The sequence below is a fragment of the Homalodisca vitripennis genome, chromosome 4 (assembly GCF_021130785.1).
Source record: "Homalodisca vitripennis isolate AUS2020 chromosome 4, UT_GWSS_2.1, whole genome shotgun sequence".
Lineage (NCBI taxonomy): Eukaryota > Metazoa > Arthropoda > Insecta > Hemiptera > Cicadellidae > Homalodisca > Homalodisca vitripennis.
Genome location: NC_060210.1, coordinates 8,887,789 through 8,912,563, shown reverse-complemented (window position 1 = coordinate 8,912,563; position 24,775 = coordinate 8,887,789). Strand labels below are relative to the sequence as shown.

The 24,775-nt window shown below is 33.0% G+C and overlaps 1 protein-coding gene across 2 annotated transcripts in view; it reads right to left on the bottom strand.

Moving 5' to 3' along the window:
• The window catches only part of LOC124358939 (inositol polyphosphate 5-phosphatase OCRL-like), an 87,399-nt gene that overhangs the window by 8,923 nt on the left and 53,701 nt on the right, over positions 1-24,775 (bottom strand). For both annotated transcript variants that reach the window (XM_046811214.1, XM_046811215.1), the window contains 7 exons: positions 19,456-19,635; positions 16,778-16,874; positions 14,892-15,029; positions 7,697-7,794; positions 7,246-7,423; positions 2,335-2,462; positions 1,660-1,771 (listed from right to left, as the gene is read on the bottom strand). In XM_046811214.1, coding sequence (XP_046667170.1) covers positions 1,660-1,771; positions 2,335-2,462; positions 7,246-7,423; positions 7,697-7,794; positions 14,892-15,029; positions 16,778-16,874; positions 19,456-19,635 — 931 coding nt within the window. The remainder of the gene's footprint in view (positions 1-1,659; positions 1,772-2,334; positions 2,463-7,245; positions 7,424-7,696; positions 7,795-14,891; positions 15,030-16,777; positions 16,875-19,455; positions 19,636-24,775) is intronic.

The window sequence follows — 24,775 nt, the reverse complement described above, 5'->3', positions numbered from 1 at the left end:
TGCTCTCTGTTAGAGACTTATTACAAGATGGGTTTTTTAAAAAATGTCTCAACTTCTTTCAATGCCTCATTAAATTTTTTGTTTTTGAAATTGTCTGTTTTTGGTTTTCCATGAATTAATTTGTATTCTGAATACAGACACATGTCATTTTGTTTGACATTTGCAGTGTTTTCATCTCCAAAGAATGTGACATTGTATTTGGTAGTTCTGTCAGTTTTTGTAACCCCTTTTATCACTGCCGGCCAGTAGGGATAGCCTTTTACCTTTGCAAATACCATAACTCCTACTTCATATAGAGCATTTGTGTCCGTGGCCATTTTATTGTTCAAAAATGAATATATGTTTTAAATGTAAAAAATGGAAAACTGTTTTTTATAACGAGGTTTGGCAGACTCCTCGTGGTTAATGTTTTTTAAATGTCAAAATGGAAAACTGTTTTTTATAACGAGGTTTGGCAGCCTCCTCGTGGTTAAATTTTTTCATGCAGCAGATTGTTTAGAAAATCAAGGTCAGGTGGGAAGCAGGTCTGTTGATTGTTGATGGCTGTGTATACAAATAAGCTGCTGTCACTAGGTCAGGTGTGGAATGTGATGTTGTCAGCACAGTCAGCACTGTTTTCAGTTGTCACCATATGGCTTGAGTTTATTCGGTGATTTTAAGTAAAGTATTCTTGATTGTGTAAATACAATTTTTGACTTTTAGTGTTTATAAGCTTGTTATTATAATTTCATTAGTGATAAAGTTGTTTTATTTTAAAAAGTGCTTGAGATTTGATTACAGTTTAGTTCTTGTGTTACAGTGAGATTGTTATAATTGTCTTAGATTCTTGAGTAGTTTAGTTTTCTTGAAGTTTTATGGTGAAATGGACTTACAGTAGTTCCAGGTAAATTGCTGCACAAGTGAGTAAATATTTGTTGTTAAAATACACACTTAAATACACTTTTAACTGGGAGCCACTTCACTTTGACTGTAGTCAGTCAGCCATCTTGGGTGTACTCTAACTTAAGCTGGTAATACTGAGAAGGTATGAGTAGTTTAGAATAAGTAATTATATCTAATTCTATTCAGTCTTACTGCTCTTCTCGCCATGGATAGATGTAATACACCGTGGATATCTCCCTATCAAAATTTCACTAACTATATAATATAATACTATTACTTCAATTACATTATTCACTGTGTTATCTTGAAAAACACGTGTCAGTGATTCATGTACAAGTTTGAATCATAAAATACTAGTGAAATTAACTAAATTTAATATTTAAGTTACACTTACAATATTTTAGACTTAGAAGAACAATTTTATAAAGATCCTAATTAAAGCAAGAATCAAAAATTGTAACATCTAGTTCAAATCTTTATCTGGACATATTTAATCAAACCTGACAAGATTGTTAACTGAAAACAACACTTCTAATTCAATGACTCCCACATTTATATAAACTGCTCACCTAGAAGAACATTGCTACATTTGAATATCTTCCTTTAACTAAAACAAAGCTGTAACGATCATATATTTTACCAACAGTTATTGTTATTGTAGATTAAATAAGTGAAATTAGTACGAAAACTGCAATTCAACATTTTTATAGTGTTATCACTGCACATTAACAATAGGTTAAAATCTGTAGAGCAAGAACACAATAGATAATCTAATACCTAGAGTTTTGCCGTCCAGTTGGTTATCACTGGAATGTGAAAGCAACTCTTGCAAAAAGAAACAAAGGTAGAGGAAGACATTCTTGCTGTGGTCTGGCAGTTGCATTACAATCTGCAACAGTAACACAACACTGTTAACATGTTCACAATGTGTACCCCATCGGGTAAACATGATCCTGCCGTTGTGTACCCAATCGGGTACAAACCAAGCTTTCATAAAGCAGTTACGAACATGAATAATTGTTTCCTCACACCTTCTTGAATTAAAAACACGTGGCTTTGTTTTAAATTGATGAAATAGTTACTGTGGTATATTATAATTGATTAAACTTTTATATTGGTTTTACACTATTCCTTTTTATTATTATATGATCTTTTCCTAATAATACTGTACTTTTTAAACGTTTATTTATAAGTAGTTAAAAAACCATATTTAACACATAATGTTTTATTTTTTCAATGTTTTATATTAAAAAACTTTAAAAGGATTTGGCGTTACAGGTATGAAAAATGTATTTCACAACGTAGTTCTGTGGAAAAGTTATATATATATTGATGTGGCTTGCTAATAATCTTTGTCATTAACTTTTTACAGAAAAAACACAACTCGATAGAAATTTATGTGTCTACAAGTTTTCTTATACGAGTATAGACGGACACATACAATGCCTGTACCTGTTTGCATTGGAGATAGTTGGAGGAAGCACTCAAGCAAACATTGTGGAGGTTGTAAGGGATGATAGGCTCTGAAGTTGACTCCAGCAGCAGCAGCAGGGCCTCTGCCACAGAGTGAACACTCCCCGCTGTTTCAAGTCAAGGACAAATCTACTGGTTCTTTGGTCAGCCTCAGTAAATAAATGATATATGCATCTAAAATTTGTCATTTGGCTTCAAAATTACCAACTCTCTTTAAATATCTCAAACACAACTAAACTTAACTTCCAATTTATTAGGAAAACACTGTAGAAAAATATAACTAAATATTTGTAATAAATTAACTTCTAAAACCTGCAAATTCCTTGGTATCTGTAGTCATGTTCGTTTGAAGAGATCGAGTTGTTGACAAAGAAGCTCAAAATGAACTCTTTACATTGTTTCAACATCAACAACACCTAGACCACCCCTGAGGATAGATGAGAACTTGAGCTGGAGCAAACATATTGTGTTCTAGCAAACATTAAGGGTAAGAACGAACAAGTGGGTCGCGGTAGAGGTGGAGGTCGCGGTCGCGGTCGATGTCGACATCCATGTAAAACAAACACGTTGTAGTGAATGGAAGAGAACAGAGCAGGTAAGTCGCGGTGGAGGTTTAGCGCGATGCCATCCCGGAGGTTTACATCGATGCTTTTGAAAATCAAATGAGTTTGTTTTACATGGATGCCTACTGCGTGGTCTTCAAGGATGCTTCGCTGTGATTGGCGCGTTCAAGGCCAAGTTGTCAACCCCCCTCCCCTACACCACACACCCCAACAGCTCGCATGTAGTCTGGTGTCTGTCATCCTGTGCGGTAAGGTACACTTAAATCTTTGTTGCGTTGTTTTGTTCAAATCAAGTATGAAGGAAGAACTCATAGCGATTGTGCATCTCACTCCCGTATTGTGGGACAAGACCCTCAGACAACATCATAACCGGCATGTTCTAGAAAAGGAGTGGAAGAAGATAGCAACTCAACTTGGAACGACAGGTGATTGATACAAGTTACAATACACAAAATAAAAGGTATCCAGTTATTATAGAGACATATTATATAAGTGTTTTTATTTCAATTATCAACAAAAAGATTTTCTATGGTAGACTACATTTATAATAGGCTTTTTTATTATTTCATAATTTATATTTATGTAACATTTATTTTTAAAGGATTATTTTGCCGAAATGCGGACATGCTGTGACAATATAGGCGAAATAATTGTAAAAGTGTACAAAACTTTATACTCATTAATAATACCGCGGAACACGGAGTGGGCTTCGCGGCACTCAAAGGGTTAATCTAGAGTTGTTAAATAGCAGTCAACTGTTCTTAAAGAATTAATAATTTTTATTCAATTTACTGTACAGCTGTATTACAAAGGTATTTTTGTAATACAGCACTAAATTGGCCTATCTTTCTAGTGGTTTGTTTACGAAATAATTTACAAACTTTCTTCTTACACACTTTGCTTCTTTTGCGGCCGCGTTTCTTGATCTTCCTGCCCTGTTGAGGTTTGATCTTGCTGGAACGGGTGGAAGGTCTTCAACGTCACCACAGAATCCATCCATATCAATAACTAAATTATGTAAAATACAAACTGCTTTAATAATATCATCCGCAGTAGAAGGATTAGTTTAAATACAATCACTCAGGATACGCCACTTAGCAAATAAGATTCCAAAAGCACATTCAACAGTTTTTCTAGCCCTTGATAGTCTTTTGTAAAAAATCTCTTCAGCTTCGCCTAGGTTGTTTCTTCCAAAAGGTCTCATGATGTTTTCTTTTAGTGGGTAAGCTTCATCTGCTATGAACACATGTGGAACTTTGATATCGGTAAAGGGAATCTCCGTGTCCTCAGGTATAGGTAATTTATTATTTTCCAATAAACGACCAACATCGGAAGCAGCAAACGTACCCCCATCACTTTGTTTCCCATAACCTCCAACATCAATACACACGAACTTGTAGTGGTCGTCGGCTACTGCTTGCAAAATAATAGAAAAGAAATGTTTGTAGTTGAAATACATGGAGCCAGAATGAGTGGGACACTTTATTCTGCAATGTTTTCCATCGATTGCACCAATACAGTTTGGAAAGTTCCACACTTCATTGAACCGTTTAGCGATGCGTTGGAAATCTGAAGTAGACGGTGCAGGCATGTGGAGAGGTTGCAGAACCTGCCAGAAACACTTGCAGACATTTTTCACTATAGCAGCTACAGTTGATGCGCCCATTCGAAAGGAAAATGCAAGGGATTTAAAGCTACATCCTGTTGCTAGATACCTGAAACAAAATAAATTCACTTTCAATTTACTATACATACATATAAATAAATTTATGTATAGTATAAATGTGTATAAAAAATATATATTTTTTATTCTTTATTTTCAGATAAACAAGTGAGACATGTATGGAAAAACCTTCGCCAGGAATTTGGGAAGCAGCTAAGGAAGACCTTGAAGTCAGGATCAGCTGCTCCAGATGAGCCCTCCTCTCATTGGCCATACTTCGAGTCAATGCTTTTTTTAACTGATCAGTTCATTCCTAGACCATCCAGTGGAAATCTTGCCACTAACTACGATGATAGCAGTGTTATCGTATCAGAAGATGGGGAAGAAGAAGGAAATGGGGATGGTATCCAGATTGAACAGTTAGAAACTATAGTTCTAGCTCCAAATCACCCAACAAATGAAGTCTCAGGAAACCTGACTAATGTAGCAGAATCCCGAAATGTATCAAAGACAAAGACTGGATACACCAAACGAGTAACACCTCAAACTGTTATTGGACAACAGCTGTTGGAACTAGAAAAAGAGAAACTGAAAATGAAACAGAATAAAGCAGCCGAAAACCCGAATGATGAGGATATTGGTTTCTTTAATTCTCTGTTACCACACGTAAGAAAACTGTCTCCACGTGACAAATTACGCTTTCGGATGCAAGTTCAAGGGATCCTTTTTGACATGGCCTACCCACATCAACAACCAATGACAGCCTCGAGTACTCCATACATGGCTCTTTCCCCACAACATTCCGCAACTTCAAGTTCAACTTCGTTTTATCCACTTTATGAGAGTGGTCACGAAGACGCCACGACTGGTAACACAGCTGCAGATGGTGGAAGTATTATAAGTTTTAATTAATTTTACTGTATCAAAACTATGTCTCAAACCAATAAACTTGGGTTTATAAATTAGCGTTTCATTATCAACTATAAACTAAAACTCTTATTGGCCAACCCAAATGTAGCTAAAATATTAACTAAACCTAAAAAACGTGTACAATAAAAGCCATAATTACTATATAAACAAATTATATTAAACCTCGTTTGATTTTAAAAATCAATAGATTGAAATAAAAATTCTTTTCTTTTGAAAATTATTGTCAAGAGCTCGTCAAATAAATAAAATCACAAAAGTCTGAATAATAATAATAAATGACTGTATGACTCTTGATTTTATAAATTACTGCATTACAATAGTAAATAACTTATAAAATAAGTACCGTAGCCTAGGGGCGTACTTTATAAACAAATAATAATTTATTCTCATTTTTACAAACTAGGTATTAATGTTATTGACTAAAATGATCAATGTTAAATTTTGAAATAATATAGTTAACCAAATATTTATAATATCACGTATTAGTTACCTGATTGTTACCACCAACTTTTCTTCTGCTTCAATTGGAGTACGATGAAAGTTGTGGTGAGAAACAGAGCAAACCAAAAACGGAACGGTTGTTTCCAATAAGTACGAGAATGTCACAGGCGTCATTCTCATATAAGAATGAAATCGTTCCGAGTCATTTTTCAGTTCGAGAAAAAGATGATGGTATTCCCCTAGACTGCTTCTTCTCAAATTTATTGGATGCACTGGAAACCGTCTGTTGGGTATATTACCTATCAGCCACCACTTGGTGACAACTGACATTTCATCACTGTCATCACTTGACTCACAAAGCATAACAAAAGCACAATCTAGTCAGTAAAATTTTATCAAACGAATTCACTTGACAGTGGTCGTAGCTTGACTGAGCAGCGTTGGTAACCTCCTTGCTATGTGCTGTCGACATCGACCGCGACTTAACTAGTAGCATCCACCGCGACCTCCACCTCTACCGCGACCCACTTGTTCTGTTCTTACCCTAACTCTGGCCTGTATGCCATAAAAAGAACATCCCATTTAAGCCATCTAAACATTTTACAATTAATTTAACTTATCTATATACACTCTCATGGTATTGGTTTATATGGCACAACAGCTATCTTTAACTTAATGTATGAGATTCAATAAAACTAAATTTTACATAATAAAATATTTTAACAGTTTAGAGTTGGTAAATGTTGAATTTGTTGTATTTTAAGTATCATGAATATAAGCCAAAATAAGTACCACATTCATATGACAGTAAATAAAAAAGAAATTACACACAAAAAATATTATTTAAAATTTAAAAACTATAAATGTTGACTACAGGTGTTTTTAAAAGCTAGCTGGTAAGTAAACTAAAAATTAAAATAACCTAAATCAGATTTAAAGCAACATTTAATAGAATTCATTAGGAGTTTTTGGAGTAATATTTCAGCATTATTACTGACTAAGTTCCTTTTTTGAATCTTAAAAGAGTATTTTATTTTACTGTACAGTTTATATTTACCATAGGTTACTTGACTTAATAAATAACCCTTTTTTATGTACCAATTGTGCAAGGATAAATAATGTGAATTTTGATTCTGCCTTTGACTTCAACAGATGCATTAATATGTGGACGTAGAGTATCACAACACAGTCCAAATTAAAGAAAAACTCTTCAGCTTTTAGACAAATAAAATAAACCTTAGTAGCTTAGTGCAGATAAACACTTCAATCTAGAGACCAAGTAGTTAAGGATACGTAAAGACTCATTGGGGCTGGTGTCGAGCCAGTTCCGGATCTGGATCAACTCATTGTGAAGTCCAGGGTTCTCAAACAGGTGTTGGGTCTTGAGCGCATGGCGGTACAGATGGTCCACGAGGTACCAGACCTCCTTTGGAACCATGTACGGCGGACCTGCATCCCCCTTACAGTTCTCCTACAGCAAGAAACAATGCAATCAAATGACTCTCTTAGTACATACAACTACATGATGACTTAATTGTCATCTTTGTTATGTGTAAAAGTATGTTTAACGTTATATGTTTTTATGTAGCAGAGGTTTCTTTTGTGTAAAAACCGTTTTACGTTTGTCAATATTATAAAATTAATTTATTACAAAAGAAACTAGTATCTTATTATAATTTCCTAGTTTGTTAAAATTTTAAATACATTAGAGATAATTATTGTTAAACTAATATCTCATACTAACCAATTCGATAATTTTTCCAGCTGGTATTTCCCTTACTGGCACATTCATATGGACAAGAGCTTCAATAGAAGATCCAAAACAACTTCTCTCATATGAACCTAAACAAAATACAAAAACCACTGGTATAAATTTTAAAAAAGAACTTTTACCCTATAATTGCTGCGTTCCTGGATTCACGGTAACACCCGGGCACCGGGCTTAGTTACATAATAAGACCCCCCAGCCCCAAGTATTTTTCCCATTTATAGTAGTTTTTGACATAACACCTAAAAATGTTATTTAAAAGTTTAATAAATAAAGTAAACGATTAACAATGTTTACAAACTTTTCAAATTATGTCAATTTGTCAAATAATTACAAAATATTTACAACCTATTATAATATTACAATATTATAATATTTACAACTATTATAACTATCTACGAATAAACATCGGGAAACACCTCAAAATATCAACATAACCATTTCTGAACTCGTGTATGATACAAAGCACATGGCGTTTAAGTAATTTGAGTAATGTCCACAAGACTGCACCATCAACTGGACAGCTATCTTCTTAGACATTTCTAACATAATAGAACACCAAGTAACACAATATAATAGCTGATACAACAAATATAAAACAGCTGATAATATGGAACCGAGTATACTTGGGTTGTTCACAAAACTACAGTTGTACGGTATATCTCGGGCATGATCGTTAAGTAACTTTTGACTGTTACAAAATATACAAACTTGGTCACAGCATGAGCTGATGTCAGAGTATTTGTTACCTAAAGCATATTCTCCAGTTCTCTGAGTATTACATGGTACAAACAATTGTTATTGAATATTAAATCATACTAAAAGAATACATTGGAATACGTGGTTTTTGTTTTGTTCTCATAATTTATGTGTTATTTTGTAAAATTCTTTAAATAGACTATTTTTAATCAAACACTCGAACCAAATTTGTTTACAAGATATAAATTATCAATAAATTTAATATAACCTGCTAAAACAAGTTTTAATATAAAAATTCTGACATAGCTTTGAGGTAAAATAAGAAAATTACTTTTAGAAATTTAATAAATTACAAGAAATCTAACAATATGAATCAAGATCATTATATACAGTTATTATCCATTTGTAAAGTGTAATAGGAATATCTTGATAATTAAATGAAACTCTAGAATGTTCTAATGTTAGAATGTTCTCTGGAATATATTGCGGTATCAAAACAATCCATTATATCAGTTAGTTCTACACAAGTTAATCAGAACGTGTGAAAGTACTTCTTTGGTGTTTTATTGTGACATAACCTATAGTGTGACTCATCACATCCCATGGCAGTCACAACAAAACTTTTGTTTCTTTGTTTAGTCTGTCTGGACTCTTTGTTGTTTGTTTACAAAACTCTCAGTGGCCCAGCGGTCACTGTCAAAAGTGGAAATACTGACAACAAACTTCTGTAAGTTTGAAAATGACTTCATTCGTTGTTTTACATAGTTTATAAAATTATATTTGATTAGTACCAAGCAACCATGGTGAAATATTACCTTGCTATCTTGTATTACTATTTCATAATTATAATATTATAGTCTTTGTGTAATTATAATTAGTTAATGAAAATCTTATTTTAAAGTAATCACATTTCAAGTCAATTTTAATGTCCTTTTTTTACTGTCATTATCTTTCATTTGTATTTAATACTATTTAACTATTATACAATTATCACTATTCCAACCATAACAACTGTAACCATGTGTACTTAACCCTTTTGATCCCAGCGTCCGATTTTTCGGACGTGTTGTAAGATCGTGTTCGATCCCAACGTTCGATTTTCCGGACGTTCACAAAAATGTTTTTTTTAATACAATATAATCGGTTGAATACTTCTTATGTTATATTAAACCATTTGTAATGAACACCTTTACAAAGTTATAGTATGTAAAGGAACTTTTAGTTCAATTTGGCAACGATGTTTTCGTTCAAACTAGAAGGCTGTGGCTGCTCAGTGCCATGTGCTGTCTGCTCTCATTGTCGTCAGTCGTGAGTGTATCGTCTGTTTGTTATGAGCTGTAGTTAACCTTATTGTTTGGAAGTTTATTGGTTACGTTATTTACAATGAGTTTATGATTCTTTGTAGTTATTTACAATGAAACGGGCAAATTCACCTCTTAGTGACAATACGATTAGTCGAGTGATAAATGAAGAAGAAACCTTTTCTAGTGATGAGAGTTTCTTGAATAATTTTGGCAGTGAAGTTGACAGTAGTTCCTCTGAAGTGGATGACACGGATAATGATCCCACATATGATCCAGATCAACCAGGACCATCATCAAACATTCTTCCAATTGTAAGTAGGCCTAGGATTTTATCGGAAAGTGAATCTGAGAGTAGTATTGATGGTGAAAATGTAAGGAGTAGGCTTACTACTATACATCAGCAACCTAGACAACCTTCTAGGCCTAGGCCTAGACATACTAATGGTAATTCAACTGATGATTCCAGTGGAGAAAATAATGAAGGATGGATTGATGTTACTGCAGAAAATGATCCAGGTTATAGTCATTCATTTTCATTTTTAGAATTGCCCGGCTTGAAACATTGTCCTCCCATGAATACACCATCAATTGCTTACTTTAGGCTGTTTTTCACAGTTACATTGATGGAAATGTTTGTAAAATATACAAATATGTACGCTGAAGAAGTTGTCAGAAAGTACAATTCTAATTTGGGACCGAATAATAGTTTGAGAACATGGGTCAAAGTTACAACTGCAGAAATTCAGGCTTTTATTTGTATCCTAATAAATATGGGTCTAAATCACAAACCTACCTATGCAAGTTGCTGGTGGAAATCTGACAGTCAGAATTGTAGTTGGTTCGGGAGAATGATGAGTAGGAATAGATTTCAAGAAATTTTGGCATATTTCCATATGGTTGATACACGGAACCTTCCTAAACCTAAGGAGCCAAATTATGACCCTTGTGCCTGTGTGCAACCCCTAATAGATCATATGAATAGGATATCTAAGCACCATTATAGTCCCAATATGTGCCTTTCTATTGATGAAAGTATTATACCGACTAAATGCCAAAACCCCTTGATGCAGTATCTCCCTAAAAAGCACCATAGATTTGGAATCAAGTTGTGGGTACTGTGTGATGCAGTAACCCACTACTGTGTGCATTATTTTGTCTATAAAGGAGCAAAAAATACCGATAGACAACATGTAAGGGAAACAGGCCTGGCCTACAATGTAGTTATGAAACTTCTTGATGTAGCTGGATGTTTATACAAAGGTTTTCATATATTTGTTGATAATTTTTTACTTCTGTTAGATTGGCCAAAGCTTTGTACACTAAGTGTACCCATTTGACTGGAACAATTAGAATGAACAGGAAGGGTGTGCCTCAAGAAATAAAAACAAATTACACAATTGGGGAAAGAAAATACAAAAGGAAAAATTCAATGCTGTTACTTGGTTTTAGACAAAGGAAAACACAAAAAAAACCTGTAATGTTGTTATCAACTGTGTATAAAGCTGGAGAACAACAAAAATAAAAAAAAACGAGGAAATAAAATATACATTACTACTAAACCTAAAATAATAAGAGAGTACAATAACTTTATGGGCGGTGTGGATGGCCATGACCAAATGTTACACCAATACATGGGTGATCGCAGGTCGGCCAAATTTTGGAAAAAATTAACTTTCAATTTGTTATCCAGGATGATTTTGAATTCATATATTTTGTATAAACAAAATACCACCAATCCTATGACTAGACTAAAATTTTTAGTGACTCTAGTTGACAGTTTATCTGCTGAATGGTTTGATTTCAAAGAACAGAGACACCCGATTCCAGACACCGATGTCAGTGATGATGAAAATCAAGGTGGAGGCGATGCTGGAATACTACCCGGTTTTTTTGAAAAACTTCCTAATAAAAAGGAAAGAAATTGCTGTGTTTGCAGTGCAGCCAGCACCAGACTGGGTGGCAAGAGGAAGAAATCGAGCTACATTTGTAAAAAATGTAAAAAAGGACTACACACAAAGTGTTTTCCACTGCACAAGTGTTAGTGAACACACCAGAAAAACATTTTTTGTAACAATAAGATCATCATAAAAGCAATTGAAAGCTAAAATATAACTATTCATGTTCTTTTGTTATAATTTGTAACTTAGCAAGTGACAATACTTAATTTTATCTGTTCATACATTTTTCATGTGTTTTTCGTAATGTTGTGCCTGTGGAACTAAATGTGCATTATTTAGTTGTAAACCTGTATCTCAGTTATTTGTGAATATAACTAAGTCAAAATTTAGAATACAACTCATGTTTATATGTACAAGGACATAATGCTTTCATTTTTGAGCAGAAATTTCATTTTATGCATTCTATATCAAATGGAAACAGAAAATTTTGAAAAAACATTTTTTGGTAAGTATCATTTTTTTTCAAAAAATTGTGTGTGCATTTTTATTATAATTCTAGGTGAGCTTATGTTGTAGTAGAGTCTTAGAGAAGTATATTAAAAAAAGAATCAATAAAATCCATTGATTAATAAAAAGTTTGTGTAACTTTTGCCGAAGCACTACATTTTCAATAAATCTTGGCCGGGACTGGGGCAGATACCCGAGCGCCAGACGCCGGGACGTGGGCAGACGCCCATGCGAAAACTCCCGGGATCAAAAGGGTTAAAACTACATAGTAAAAAACTCAATTTTGGTTATTTTAATTTCTGTGTATTTATACATTCAGTAAGTATAAATAAATGTTTTCAAAATAACACATTTCTTCATTCATTGGGACACTAACAAAACCAATCAGCAGTAACATAGAGGTGAGCAAGACCATTACAAAAACAAATAAGGGGATGGTCATAGTCCTAACATTTTTTAAATTTCCTTATCTATGCAAAGGTCAAACCGGATTTCAGTTTTATTTTACAGAAGTTTTGTGCGCATTCCTTCTTGTGTGTAAATACAGAATTGTGATTACCGCTGATCATTTTTTTAAGTTTTTAGTGTTGAGTGTTTTGTTTTAACTCGCTATTTGAAAATGTTGCTGAAGCCACCCAGGCAAGGTCTTTAGTGCAACAAGGTATGACCGTAAAGGGAAGTTGCAGAAATGTTTAGATGTGCATTATATCACAATTCTTAGAAATGGAAGACGGTTCCAGGAAACTGGATCAGATGGGAGAAGGCCAGAACAAGGCTGGCCTAGAGTGACAAACCAACGACTGTTTTTAATTGTAAACGCACTCAAAGACAGATTCATGACCAGTACATCTTTGTACGGACTGATTAGGACGGAGGGATTAGGAAATGTCCAAATTTCGAGTAGTGTGGTAAGGAGACATCATCACAAAGCTAGGTTAGCCAGTAGGAGGCTAGCTATAAGCCCTTGTTAGATCAGGCAGCACCGTGTAGTTATTCTAGTTGCATTTGCTTGCGATCACGTTTACCGATGAAACCAGAGTGAGTTTAAGAGATCAAGATCTAAATACGTGTGTGGAGAAGGATTGGGAAGCAATATTTTAAAGTGTACTTTAATTGTAAACACTTGTTTGTTTTATAACGATCAACTATTTTTGTATATATATATGTATACTTATGAAATGGAAACGGAACTCAACAACAATTAGGTAAAGTTGGATGTAATTAGATAGAACAGTACAACTCTATTGATTAAATAGTCACATGGCAATCTGTCTATCTGTTTGTCTGTGTGATAACTCTCGATAGAAAGCTCCTGGCGACTTGAAACTTGGGACATAATTTCCTGTTCACCCAAGGAAGAGCTCTAATTTATGTCCAATGATCTGTCTGTTTGTCTGTGCGATAACTCTCGATAGAAAGCTCCTGGCGACTTGAAACTTGGAACATAATTTCCTCTTGACCCAAGGAAGAGCTCTAATTATGTCCAATGATCTGTCTATTTGTCTGTGCAATAACTCTCGATAGAAAGCTCCTGGCGACTTGAAACTTGGAACATAATTTCCTCTTGACCCAAGGAAAAGCTCTAATTATGTCCAATGATCTGTCTGTTTGTCTGTGCAATAACTCTTGATAGAAAGCTCCTGGCGACTTGAAACTTGGAACATAATTTCCTCTTGACCTAAGGAAAAGCTCTAATTATGTCCAATGATCTGTCTATTTGTCTGTGCAATAACTCTTGATAGAAAGCTCCTGGTGACTTGAAACTTGGAACATAATTTCCTCTTCACCCAAGGAAAAGCTCTAATTATGTCCAATGATCTGTCTATTTGTCTGTGCAATAACTCTCGATAGATAGCTTGGAACTAGCTCCTGGTGACTTGAAACTTGGAACATAATTTCCTCTTGATCCAAGGAAAAGCTCTAATTATGTCCAATGATCTGTCTATTTGTCTGTGCAATAACTCTCGATAGAAAGCTCCTGGTGACTTGAAACTTGGAACATAATTTCCTCTTGATCCAAGGAAAAGCTCTAATTATGTCCAATGATCTGTCTGTTTGTCTGTGCAATAACTCTCGATAGAAAGCTCCTGGTGACTTGAAACTTGGAACATAATTTCCTCTTGATCCAAGGAAAAGCTCTAATTTATGTCCAATGATCTGTCTATTTGTCTGTGCAATAACTCTCGATAGAAAGCTCCTGGCGACTTGAAACTTGGAACATAATTTCCTCTTGACCCAAGGAAGAGCTCTAATTTATGTCCAATGATCTGTCTGTGTGATAACTCTCGATAGAAAGCTCCTGGCGACTTGAAACTTGGAACATAATTTCCTCTTGACCCAAGGAAGAGCTCTAATTATGTCCAATGATCTGTTTGTTTGTCTGTGCGATAACTCATTCATTCTGTTCACACATTCTGTCCGGTCCTCTGATACTACGATATATTGGTTCATTGATCTATTCAATTGCATTACATTTCATAGCATTAGACATAAATAAACATGTAACCTATCAGCCAGTAAAACTACTTTAGTGTAATAAATGTACAATACAACTAATTACATGACATTTACTATGAAAAATTAAAATATAATATAACGTGGATTAGACAGGCTAGAGTCATGGCTTGTTCAGGGAGTCAACAGTGAACCTTGTACTCAGATATTAATGCCGAGATACAATATACTTCAAACTTGAACAGTTTCCGAAGCTTATTTAAGGGCACAGTAGAAATATGCTATCCAGTACTTGGAGGCAGGACTTACCAGTAACAGTTATAAAGATATCCTTTCCACCATCCAAGTGAAGGACCAGGATATCATACAGCTTGTCTTGTCCAGAGTTCATCTTGCATGCTGACTTCTTGTCCACGTATACTTCTAACCTAATATCACATTTCTCTCCTGCAAAAATAAATAAAAATTTAATTTCCTCTGGTTATTAGTAGTTTCTTAAAACTGTAAACGGTCCCGTTGGTGTCACGGAGTATCTGGGGCTGCAGTGAATGCTGGACTGGCGGATAGAATTTTTGGGACAAATAACGGAAACAACATTGGATTCTTACTTGGTTCTCAGGATCAGGAGAAATCGACCTGCCAATAATTTATTGCAAATTCAAATCATACTATATGGGTGAAAAACATGCTGCCAACATGAACATTGCATAACAAAAGAATAAAGTTACTAAATAAAAATGAAGTAGGAATTACTAATATCGACTAGAATATTAGTCACAGAGTTTGTAAGAGTTACCTTGATATAAAAAAACTGTGGCAAAACAGTTTTTTCATTTCACTTCCTTGTTTTATCAGTTTTACGTTTTTGGATTAGTTTATGATATGAACATGTTTCTAATCACTTTAAAAAAAGTTTAACTGAACAACTTTAATTCACATTGCCAATAGGTCAATAACCGGAGAAATCAAAAGACCTAGAACTTAAGCTCCAAGTCACTTAGTATTGATCTGTATAACTCTCATAAAATCAGACTAATTTTCAGATCTTTACAATTAACACCCATCAATTAGATACTACTTGACTTGTTGATTACTTCCAACTTTCTTTCAAGTAATGTATACTAAAAGTAAAAGACCACCAGTTTTCTAATTTTTGAAAAACAATTGGAGAAGCTTTCAAAAGAACAGTTTATAAAGCTTATTTTTTATTCAAACAGTAAACACTCAAAGTTATCTCTCCACAACTAGTATTTGTTTTTACTTTTTACATTTTGAGCGTACTTCAAGCCCTGCGAAATTACATACAACACAACTATATCGAGTTAAAATTGAGAACTTTCATAATTATTCTAATTAAAACTTACATAACAGCCATATTAGGGCTGGCACTACAGACTACTGACAGTCTGTATATAAAGGGTTAACTAATCTCCTTGAACTGCTGAATGATGAATGTACAGCATCCAAGGCATTTCTGTACCGACAACTCAACATTCGACAAAAGAATATTTGGTCTATAATTTTTTTTTCACCACTTTAAATTTAATTCAACGTTTGTTCACTTTTTTTATATGACAAAACTCCATTATAAAACTTTCCTGCCGATATGATCTGTGCCTACTTTATAAATAGGAAACTTTATAAGGGTATTTCATCATTTTTGTCCCTCAAACAATTGTTTTTTGGCATTTTACAACAGACAGAAATGTCTGGATTTGGTCCTCAATTTTTAATATACGATGCACGAGATCATATAGCATTAAATATATATATACACACACACACACAACTCATGAAATTTTAAGCTTCAACTTAGTTTAGTCAAGCCAGAAGATAATCACATTATAAAATTGCTAATTATCTTTCAATGCAAAATAATAGAACAGTGTAAAACAAACAATAAAAGATACAGTAAATACGAAGTGGTATCAGAAATTTTACACATGGGAGATGTTATAACAGGGTTTCACTATACTTACGAACAATACCTTTGTTGCAAACAATTTTGAGCAGGTGACCTGACTAAAAAGGTCTGTTAATGTCTGCTGCAAATTTTGGTTCTTTATTTATTAATTAATATTATTACATTGATCCAAATTTAAATGTGATAACTGATAACAAATAAGAAATATATATATATATTGTATAAGATGACAGCAATTTCACAGAGCACATACATAGAAGCACAAACTAACCTGGCATGATGAACCCTGTATAAGGTTCAATGTTAAGCCATTCTTTGCAATAGTTGGGATCATCTAATTTCTTGATGAACTCAAACTGAACTGGGACCTGCAAAAAGACAATATTTAATGATTACCAATCAATAGGATATATTCTTCTACTATTATAAACTGTTAATGAAGAACTATTTTGTTTATCATTTTTATTACAATAAAACTTCTAGAGTACAATCAAAGGTTTAAGTACCAATTAGAATAGAATAGAATAGAATAGAATCTTTATTCACCACAAGATATTCCATAGAATACATAGGCAAGTCATGTAACTATGAGATTAATATTTCTACACACAAGCCATTGTTTACATAAATATAACCTAAGCCAATGGACTATTTTAAGACTACAGTAGGCCCTATAATATAAATAACAGCAATATAGTATTACAATACTAGTAAATATTTTAATCAAAATAGCATTTTATAAATTACAACAGGCCTAACTTAAACATTATAATAAACAACACATTGGACATTACAATAAATATATATTATTTTACTTAAACATATATTTGTTTAGCACAAAGTGACAAAAGATTCTTTGAAAACGTCAGGTCAGGCTAAAATCCAATTCGGACCAACTCTCAGAAAGAAATTCTTCCACTTTATAAAACGGATTTTTTAATAAAAAATTTATGATACAGATTTTAAATTTATCATTTTCTAAATTCTTGACTGGGTCGGGTAACTTATTCATTAATCGGCTTGATATAACTATGGGATTTCTTTCACTTTTTAATAGCCTATTTTGTGGTAAATTAATTAAATTTGCAGATCTAGTATTGTGGGAATGAATGGAGCTTCTTGTATGTACCTTGTCTAAATTAGCTCTCAAGTACATGAGACACTGAAATATGTATAGGGAATGTAAAGTCAATATTCTTAATTCAATAAATAATTGTTTACAATGGGCTAATCTATGGGAACCAGTAATTACTCTTATAGCTTTTTTTTGTGCAACAAATATATCTTCTGACTTGGGAGCACCACCCCATACTATTAAACCATAAGACATATGGGCATGAAATAAACCAAAATAGGCCTGCCTTAGGCCTTCCCTTTCCAACTCACCACTTAACCTTTTTAAAGCGTAAATGCTTTTACTAAGCCTACTTTTGAGGACAGATATGTGTTGGTGCCAATTAAGGGTTGGGTCTAAAGTTAATCCTAAGAACATTGGACTATCTAAGTTCATATTTTTTTCTTTAAGAGAAAAAAGTACAGTTTTGGTTTTTTCCTTGTTTAACACTAGTTCGTTAGCAGCCAACCAATTCTCAATGAGGGTTTGATTATATTTAGCATTTTCTAATGCCAGACTTTCACTATCATGCCTATTTAAGACAGTAGTGTCATCTGCATAGAGAATAATCTCCGCAGGAATATTACTACTGAGGTCGTTAACCATAATAATAAATAATAAAGGACCCAAAACAGATCCCTGCGGAACACCGCACGTGACAGGCAAGAGACATGAGGATTCATTACTGTCTTGTACATATTGTACTCTGTTCTCAAGGTAGGATTGAAAGATTTGAAGAGCCACACCCTTTACCCTAAAATACTCAAGCTTAGAAACTATAAGATCGTGAGAAACACAATCAAAGGCCTTGCTGAGGTCACAGAACGTGACCGCAGCAAGGTCCTTACCCTCAAAACAATCATGTATACCCTCAACTAGCTTTATAAGGGCATGTGTGGTAGATAACCCATTTCTATAGCCAAACTGATTGTTACATATTAGCCTATTCAATTCAAAATAAAACATTAATTGTTTGCCTATGATTAACTCTAAGACCTTAGAAAAGACAGGAACTACCGTTATAGGCCTATAATTATTCAAGTCATCTTTTTTACCTTTCTTAAATATAGGAATGACCTTGCTTATTTTTAAACAATCTGGGAAAATTCCTTGGGCCAAACATAAATTGATTAGCCTTGTCAAAGGATTCAAAATACAATCTATTATTTTTTTCAGTAAAACGTTACTCAAGCCATAATGGTCCTTACTATACTTACTAGACAAATGACTAACTGCATCCAAGACAATTTTTTCAGTTACATAGCTAAAACTTAACCCTACCATATGCTCAGGTACCTTGCAATTATTTACATACTGCATTGCTTTAAGCCCATTAGCTGCTACACTGTTTAATTTCGGCTTTACATTACTGGCAATGTTAATAAAAAACCTGTTATATTCATCTGATGAAAAAATATTTGGGTCTTTTGTTTTAGTTTCACCTTTCCTACTTTTATTTACAATCTGCCAAAGGGTTTTGCTCTGATTTCCTGACTCCTTTACTAGTTTAGAATTATATTGTTTTTTTGTTATTACATAATACTGTACTTTAAAATCATATCCACTAGTATAGATACAATTTTTAAGCAATAAATTGATACAATTTCTAGATTAATTCTACTATTTCCTAACAGCTCCCAAAATGCATTCCATTGATTACTTGTATTAACATTTGTTTTAAAAGTATGGAAGGATATATGAAATTCTAAACCCTACTTTTTTTGTTTTCCCACATCGATCAGTGAGGAAACCAAAATTATTACCTAAAAAAAGAGAACAATCTCAACGTTCAGTGTTGCCAGTATAAAGATTTTAAAATAACAATGTAGGAATACCTGGCCTGTGTTGGCTATGATGAGTTCCTTGGTCTGAGGCTCTAGGAACCTCAATGTATCAAAGATGACCTCTGTGTTGTCTACCATGACTTGAGGCAAGAACTCGTTCTCCAGCTTATCCAGTTTCTTCATCACGTCCTCATGTATCTTGCGATACTTGACAGCATCAATTACTCTCACCTTTAACAGTACCAAACTCATGATTAGGATTACAAACGGAGTATCAAAGATGAACTCTCTGTTGTCTACCAAACTTGTGTAGGTCTGAACTTAGAATATGAAGCAATGCCTTATACACCCAATTTTTGAGGAGCGTCAATTACTACTCTAATTTAAAACTTGTTTTAATTTTGTTTTATTTCATATTAATGAAAGACAGAATTTGTAAAAAGGATTATTTGTCCAATACATATAAATGTGAAATGAATTTTCTGATCAGCCTACAGGCCGAATGGGGTAACCAATTATTGAGGCTGATTTGTGATATTTTATGGTCTCATAAGATTCATTCTGAGAAGAGGGGTTTGGTCTTATTTTTGGCATTATATGCCTTTTTGGGATGGATTCTTTACTATTATAAGGTAAAGCTGCATCAAAATAGCTAAATCTGTAACAATATGTCCAAAGCCCTGCCCTTAAAATATCGTGTATCCCACATTTTTGAACTTTTTGTTCTACATAGATATTGATCATTTGGATTTTGAGGAGCCATCTTTAGTTTTAACTTGTGATGCAGATGAGTATGTTAAGACAGAAATTATGTGTATGTGTTGATGCATAAAGCACTTCCATTATATATATGTTTTGTTTCAAACTGGTTATCATTTTTTAATCTTCTTGTAATTGTCCTCATTTTGATAAATTTTATTTCAATATAATAACGGTTTTTTGTTATGATTAATAAATATCTAGTTTTACTTAATATACAATATTTAATAGCATTGTGTAATATACATATAATTGTGATAATATAAAGAACAAAAGACCAATTATGTTTGAGAACAAGTTTTTTGTCCCATCTTTCAGAGGAGAAAAAGTAGTTATAAATACTGTATTTGTTTGTTCCTCCCAAAAAATCATGCATTTAGAACGTTTCAGGGTGGAAACAAATTTTAGCACTATTTGATATATTTTCATAAAACATCATATAATAACTGAGTTTTAATTACTCCCCCTTAAAATGTATGTTTCCTATAAATTTTAAATTTATGATCCTACACGCAGCAATGGATTTTTGTAAGGAGAGTTTTATTGTAACAAACATAACACAAATTATTACCACGTGTATGTAAGTTGCAGTTATAAGGTACTCAACATTGGTAACTATTAAAAGAACTACTAATTGTCGGAATTAATTTTGTTAAAGTATTTTATTTTAGAAACGGCATTGTACATAGGACAAATAAATGAATACAGTTTAAATAATAAACTAACCATGAACAAGACAACAATAATGTTTATGTCCACAACAAAATATAACAGCTGTTGGGATTGGAGGTTGTATCAATTAATTTTAAAAAATTGGAATTTCAAATAGTGTTCTGCCTTGAAACTGTTTTAAAACAGTTGCTTCTGAAAGAAATACTGTAACCACATATAGGACCTATCTAACCTCTGTGTCAAAAACTGCAATTGATAAAATGTGATATTTATTTATCTGTGGTTTTATTGTTAACATATCAGTCACAAATGGAAAGATTACACAAGTATCCTAAAATATGTGTGAGATTTTAAAATTATTAGTCTTAATGGTAGAGTCAATTGCTCCAGTAGCCAAGGTTAATGAAACTATTTTATCCAAAACAATTCAAATACTTCTCACATTAATTGTTCTCAATGGTGCTTTCTTACTTATATAAGGTAATTGAGAAACGTCAGAACGTACCAATATTACCACAGTGTGGAAAAAAGCATTACAAATATTACGTGAATATGGAAAATAATTATAATAATTTTGAAAATTGCTGGGATTTAACATATCACTCAGGAACATTCTGGTTTGAAGATGGAAATGCTCCATCCAAACCTGTGTTGTCAAATACTGCCCTGTTGGCCATGCCGTCATTTCAGAATCCAACCTTACCTGCTCTAAAAATGGTGATCTATCTACAACTTCAGTTAAATTCAATACAACAGTTTACTAAAAATTGACAAAAATCAAAGGTTGAATAGCCTTATAGTGAAACAAACAGAATCCAGTGATTTCTTTATATTTAATAATACTGAGTGTACCAGAAATTTAGATGGTTTGTAGACTATTTACACACTTCCACAAGAACATATGTTTCTAACAAAAGATGGGACAATAATAAAAGAATCCTTAAATTATTTTGATATAGGTGAGTACTGTTTGGATACTGTCAATGGACAAAGTGCAATTTTGCTTTTGAGTTGCATTTTCTACTACCCTGCACCATAAAATAATTTACAACTTGTCTTTGTAATCTCCGCAACAGTTGGATGGCATATTTCTCAGAAAGTTCAATTGTTTTTCCTTATTTATTTGACTGTGCTACAATTACAGAACTTACACAGAAAGTATTCATCATTTCAAGCAAAAATGTCCTATACATATAGGTCGAGAAAGGTGTCGTTTAACCACTAGCTGTGTTATTTGGTATTTTTTAGAAAGAAATCAATATCTCTAGAACTAGTTAAGCCAAAGAACCCAAATTTGACACATATGTTTGAATAGATAAGTGAAGAATAAAAACAAATAATTGTGTTATTTTCTTTATTATTAACAAAATGTTCGTTGCACATTTTAAAAGTCAAATAACAAAAAAACTATAATAGTTTTACAAACATTTACTTGACACCAACTATTTGAGCAATTTCATTACAATTCCATCAGCACTTGTTTCAACAAAACCCGTCAACACATAAGCAACAAATAACTGATACCTCTCAACTGTCACACATTTGGCACTCCCAGCTTATGCAAGCGTATGTTTTAAGTGGTCATGCTCGCTTATGTGTTGACTGATTTAGTTAGAAAAAGTGGCGTTGGAATTGTAATGAAATTGCTCAAATAGTTGGTGTCAAGTAAAGTTTGTAAAACTATTATAGTTTTTTTGTTATTTGACTTTTAAAATGTGCAACGAACATTTTGTTAATAATAAAGAAAATAACACAATTATTTGTTTTTATTCTTCACTTATCTATTCAAACATATGTGTCAAATTTGGTTTCTTTGGCTTAACTAGTTCTAGAGATATTGATTTCTTTCTAAAAAATACCAAATAACACAGCTAGTGGTTAAACGACACCTTTCTCGACCTATATGTATAGGACATTTTTTGCTCAAAATGATGAATACTATCATCCACAGAAGTTTGTGACATCCTTATGTAAACACACCCTGTGTATACAGATAAAAAACTACCGAAGATGTCCCATGTCCGTATATAAAGGGCGATCAATTTTAACGTATTATAAATCTGTTGGTGTATAGGATATTCCAGACCACTCGACCACAATCTCCTGTGGTTGAACCGTTTGAAAAAGAGCGATGAAATGAACTGTAACCCAAATATATCTCATATAGCGAATGTCACAAAATTTATGTCTTCTGTTGAGCTGTAAACGTTGTACTCACAGCTGGTGTCTAGCATATCAGTCACAATAGTGGACTGCCACTTCGCAGTTAAAAGAGTAGTAAATCCAGCTTTACAACATTCAACTTTCAAAAACAAAAACAAAATAAAAAATCTTTGGAATCCTATAAAATGAAAATTGAGAGAAATAATGAGATAAATTTGGTATGTTTGTAAAGAAAACAAATGAACTGAGTTCTAACATCAATCCACTTGACTGTCTTGATAGGAGTAATCTGTCGGTTAGTAAACTAGCCGAATATAAACTAAAAGGAACACTAGCTTACCATATTACATTACTTCCTTACCATATTTTGACATTTAACTAGATTATTAAATAAACAAAAAAGTAAGTTCAACACATTAGTGTAAAACTTATTTCACTACCAATGACTAGGAAAATTAGATAACCATACCAAAAATAAATTAATATGATCTAAACAATCAATAAAAACTATTTAAGATCAAAATAATGTAAATATAGGGTGTTCCTTAACTCTCTGGACAAAGGTATCCCACTTTATTGCTCAGGTCAAACAAACATATTTCACCACATGAACATGTGTCTCTGATGCTTAGTTTCCCATCTGTCTGCCTGGCCTGTATGTGCTTTTTATAACAAAATTAATATCTCAAAAGCTAATAAGTTCAATTATACCAAATTTGGTTTAAATGTTTATAATAACAAGGCCAATTACTGAAAAAAAATATCTGTAGTATTTTAAAAAATGGTGCCCAGAATCTTAAACACCAGAAGTCTTTCTCAAGAATTACAAGAATAACAGCTTTCAGAGGATATTATCACAAATCTAATGACATTAAAATTATTTAAATTAAATAATAAATAATTGATTTAGAGCAGATTACTGTGACAAGACATAGCCCACATTGAGGTTCTCAGCGAATAGCTAACAATACAAAAACTGAGTAAATGGCAGCTCTCAATGTGGGCCATGTCTTTCCACAGTAAATGTGCTCTAAATCAGTTATTTATTATTAAATTTAAACACTTTGGAGTCATTAGATCTGTCATAATATCCCCTAAAAAATGTTATTCATGTAATTCTTTAGAAAAACTTGTGGTTTTTTAGATTGAAAGTTTAAAAGGTTTAATGCCTGCCATTTTAAAAATACTAAAGATAATTTCGTGAATATTTTTTCGTTAATTGGCCTTGTTATCATAAACATTTGAACCAAATTTGGTATAACTGAACTTGGTAGTTTTTAAGATATTCATTTTTTTATAAAAAACACATATAGACAGATTGGAAACTGTCCGTCTGTTAAGCATCGGAGACCCATGTTCATATGTTTGTTTTGACCTAAAAAATAACGCTGTATACCTCTTTGTCCAGTGACTTATGAGACACCCAGTATAATATTATCGATTAAGTTTACAAATACTTGGTTTAAATTTAAACACTCACAAGTCATACAACCTATGAATCCATCACTGACTTAGCTGCACATTCCACCTTTACTGTTCTTATCAGTTTTTATAGCTCTCCTATTTCTAGTTCTGACACAACTCTAAATTTATGGTTTTTAGCAATTATCAGTTTAAAATATTATAGACGTCATACTTTGTAAAACTATACACACCAATACAAATAGTATATAACTAATTTAAACAACTATCCTTAAACATATTAATAATACTAACAGTGATTTAAGATATTGTGAGTCTGACATGTTGTAACAAAAACTGTAACAAAAGTAACAAG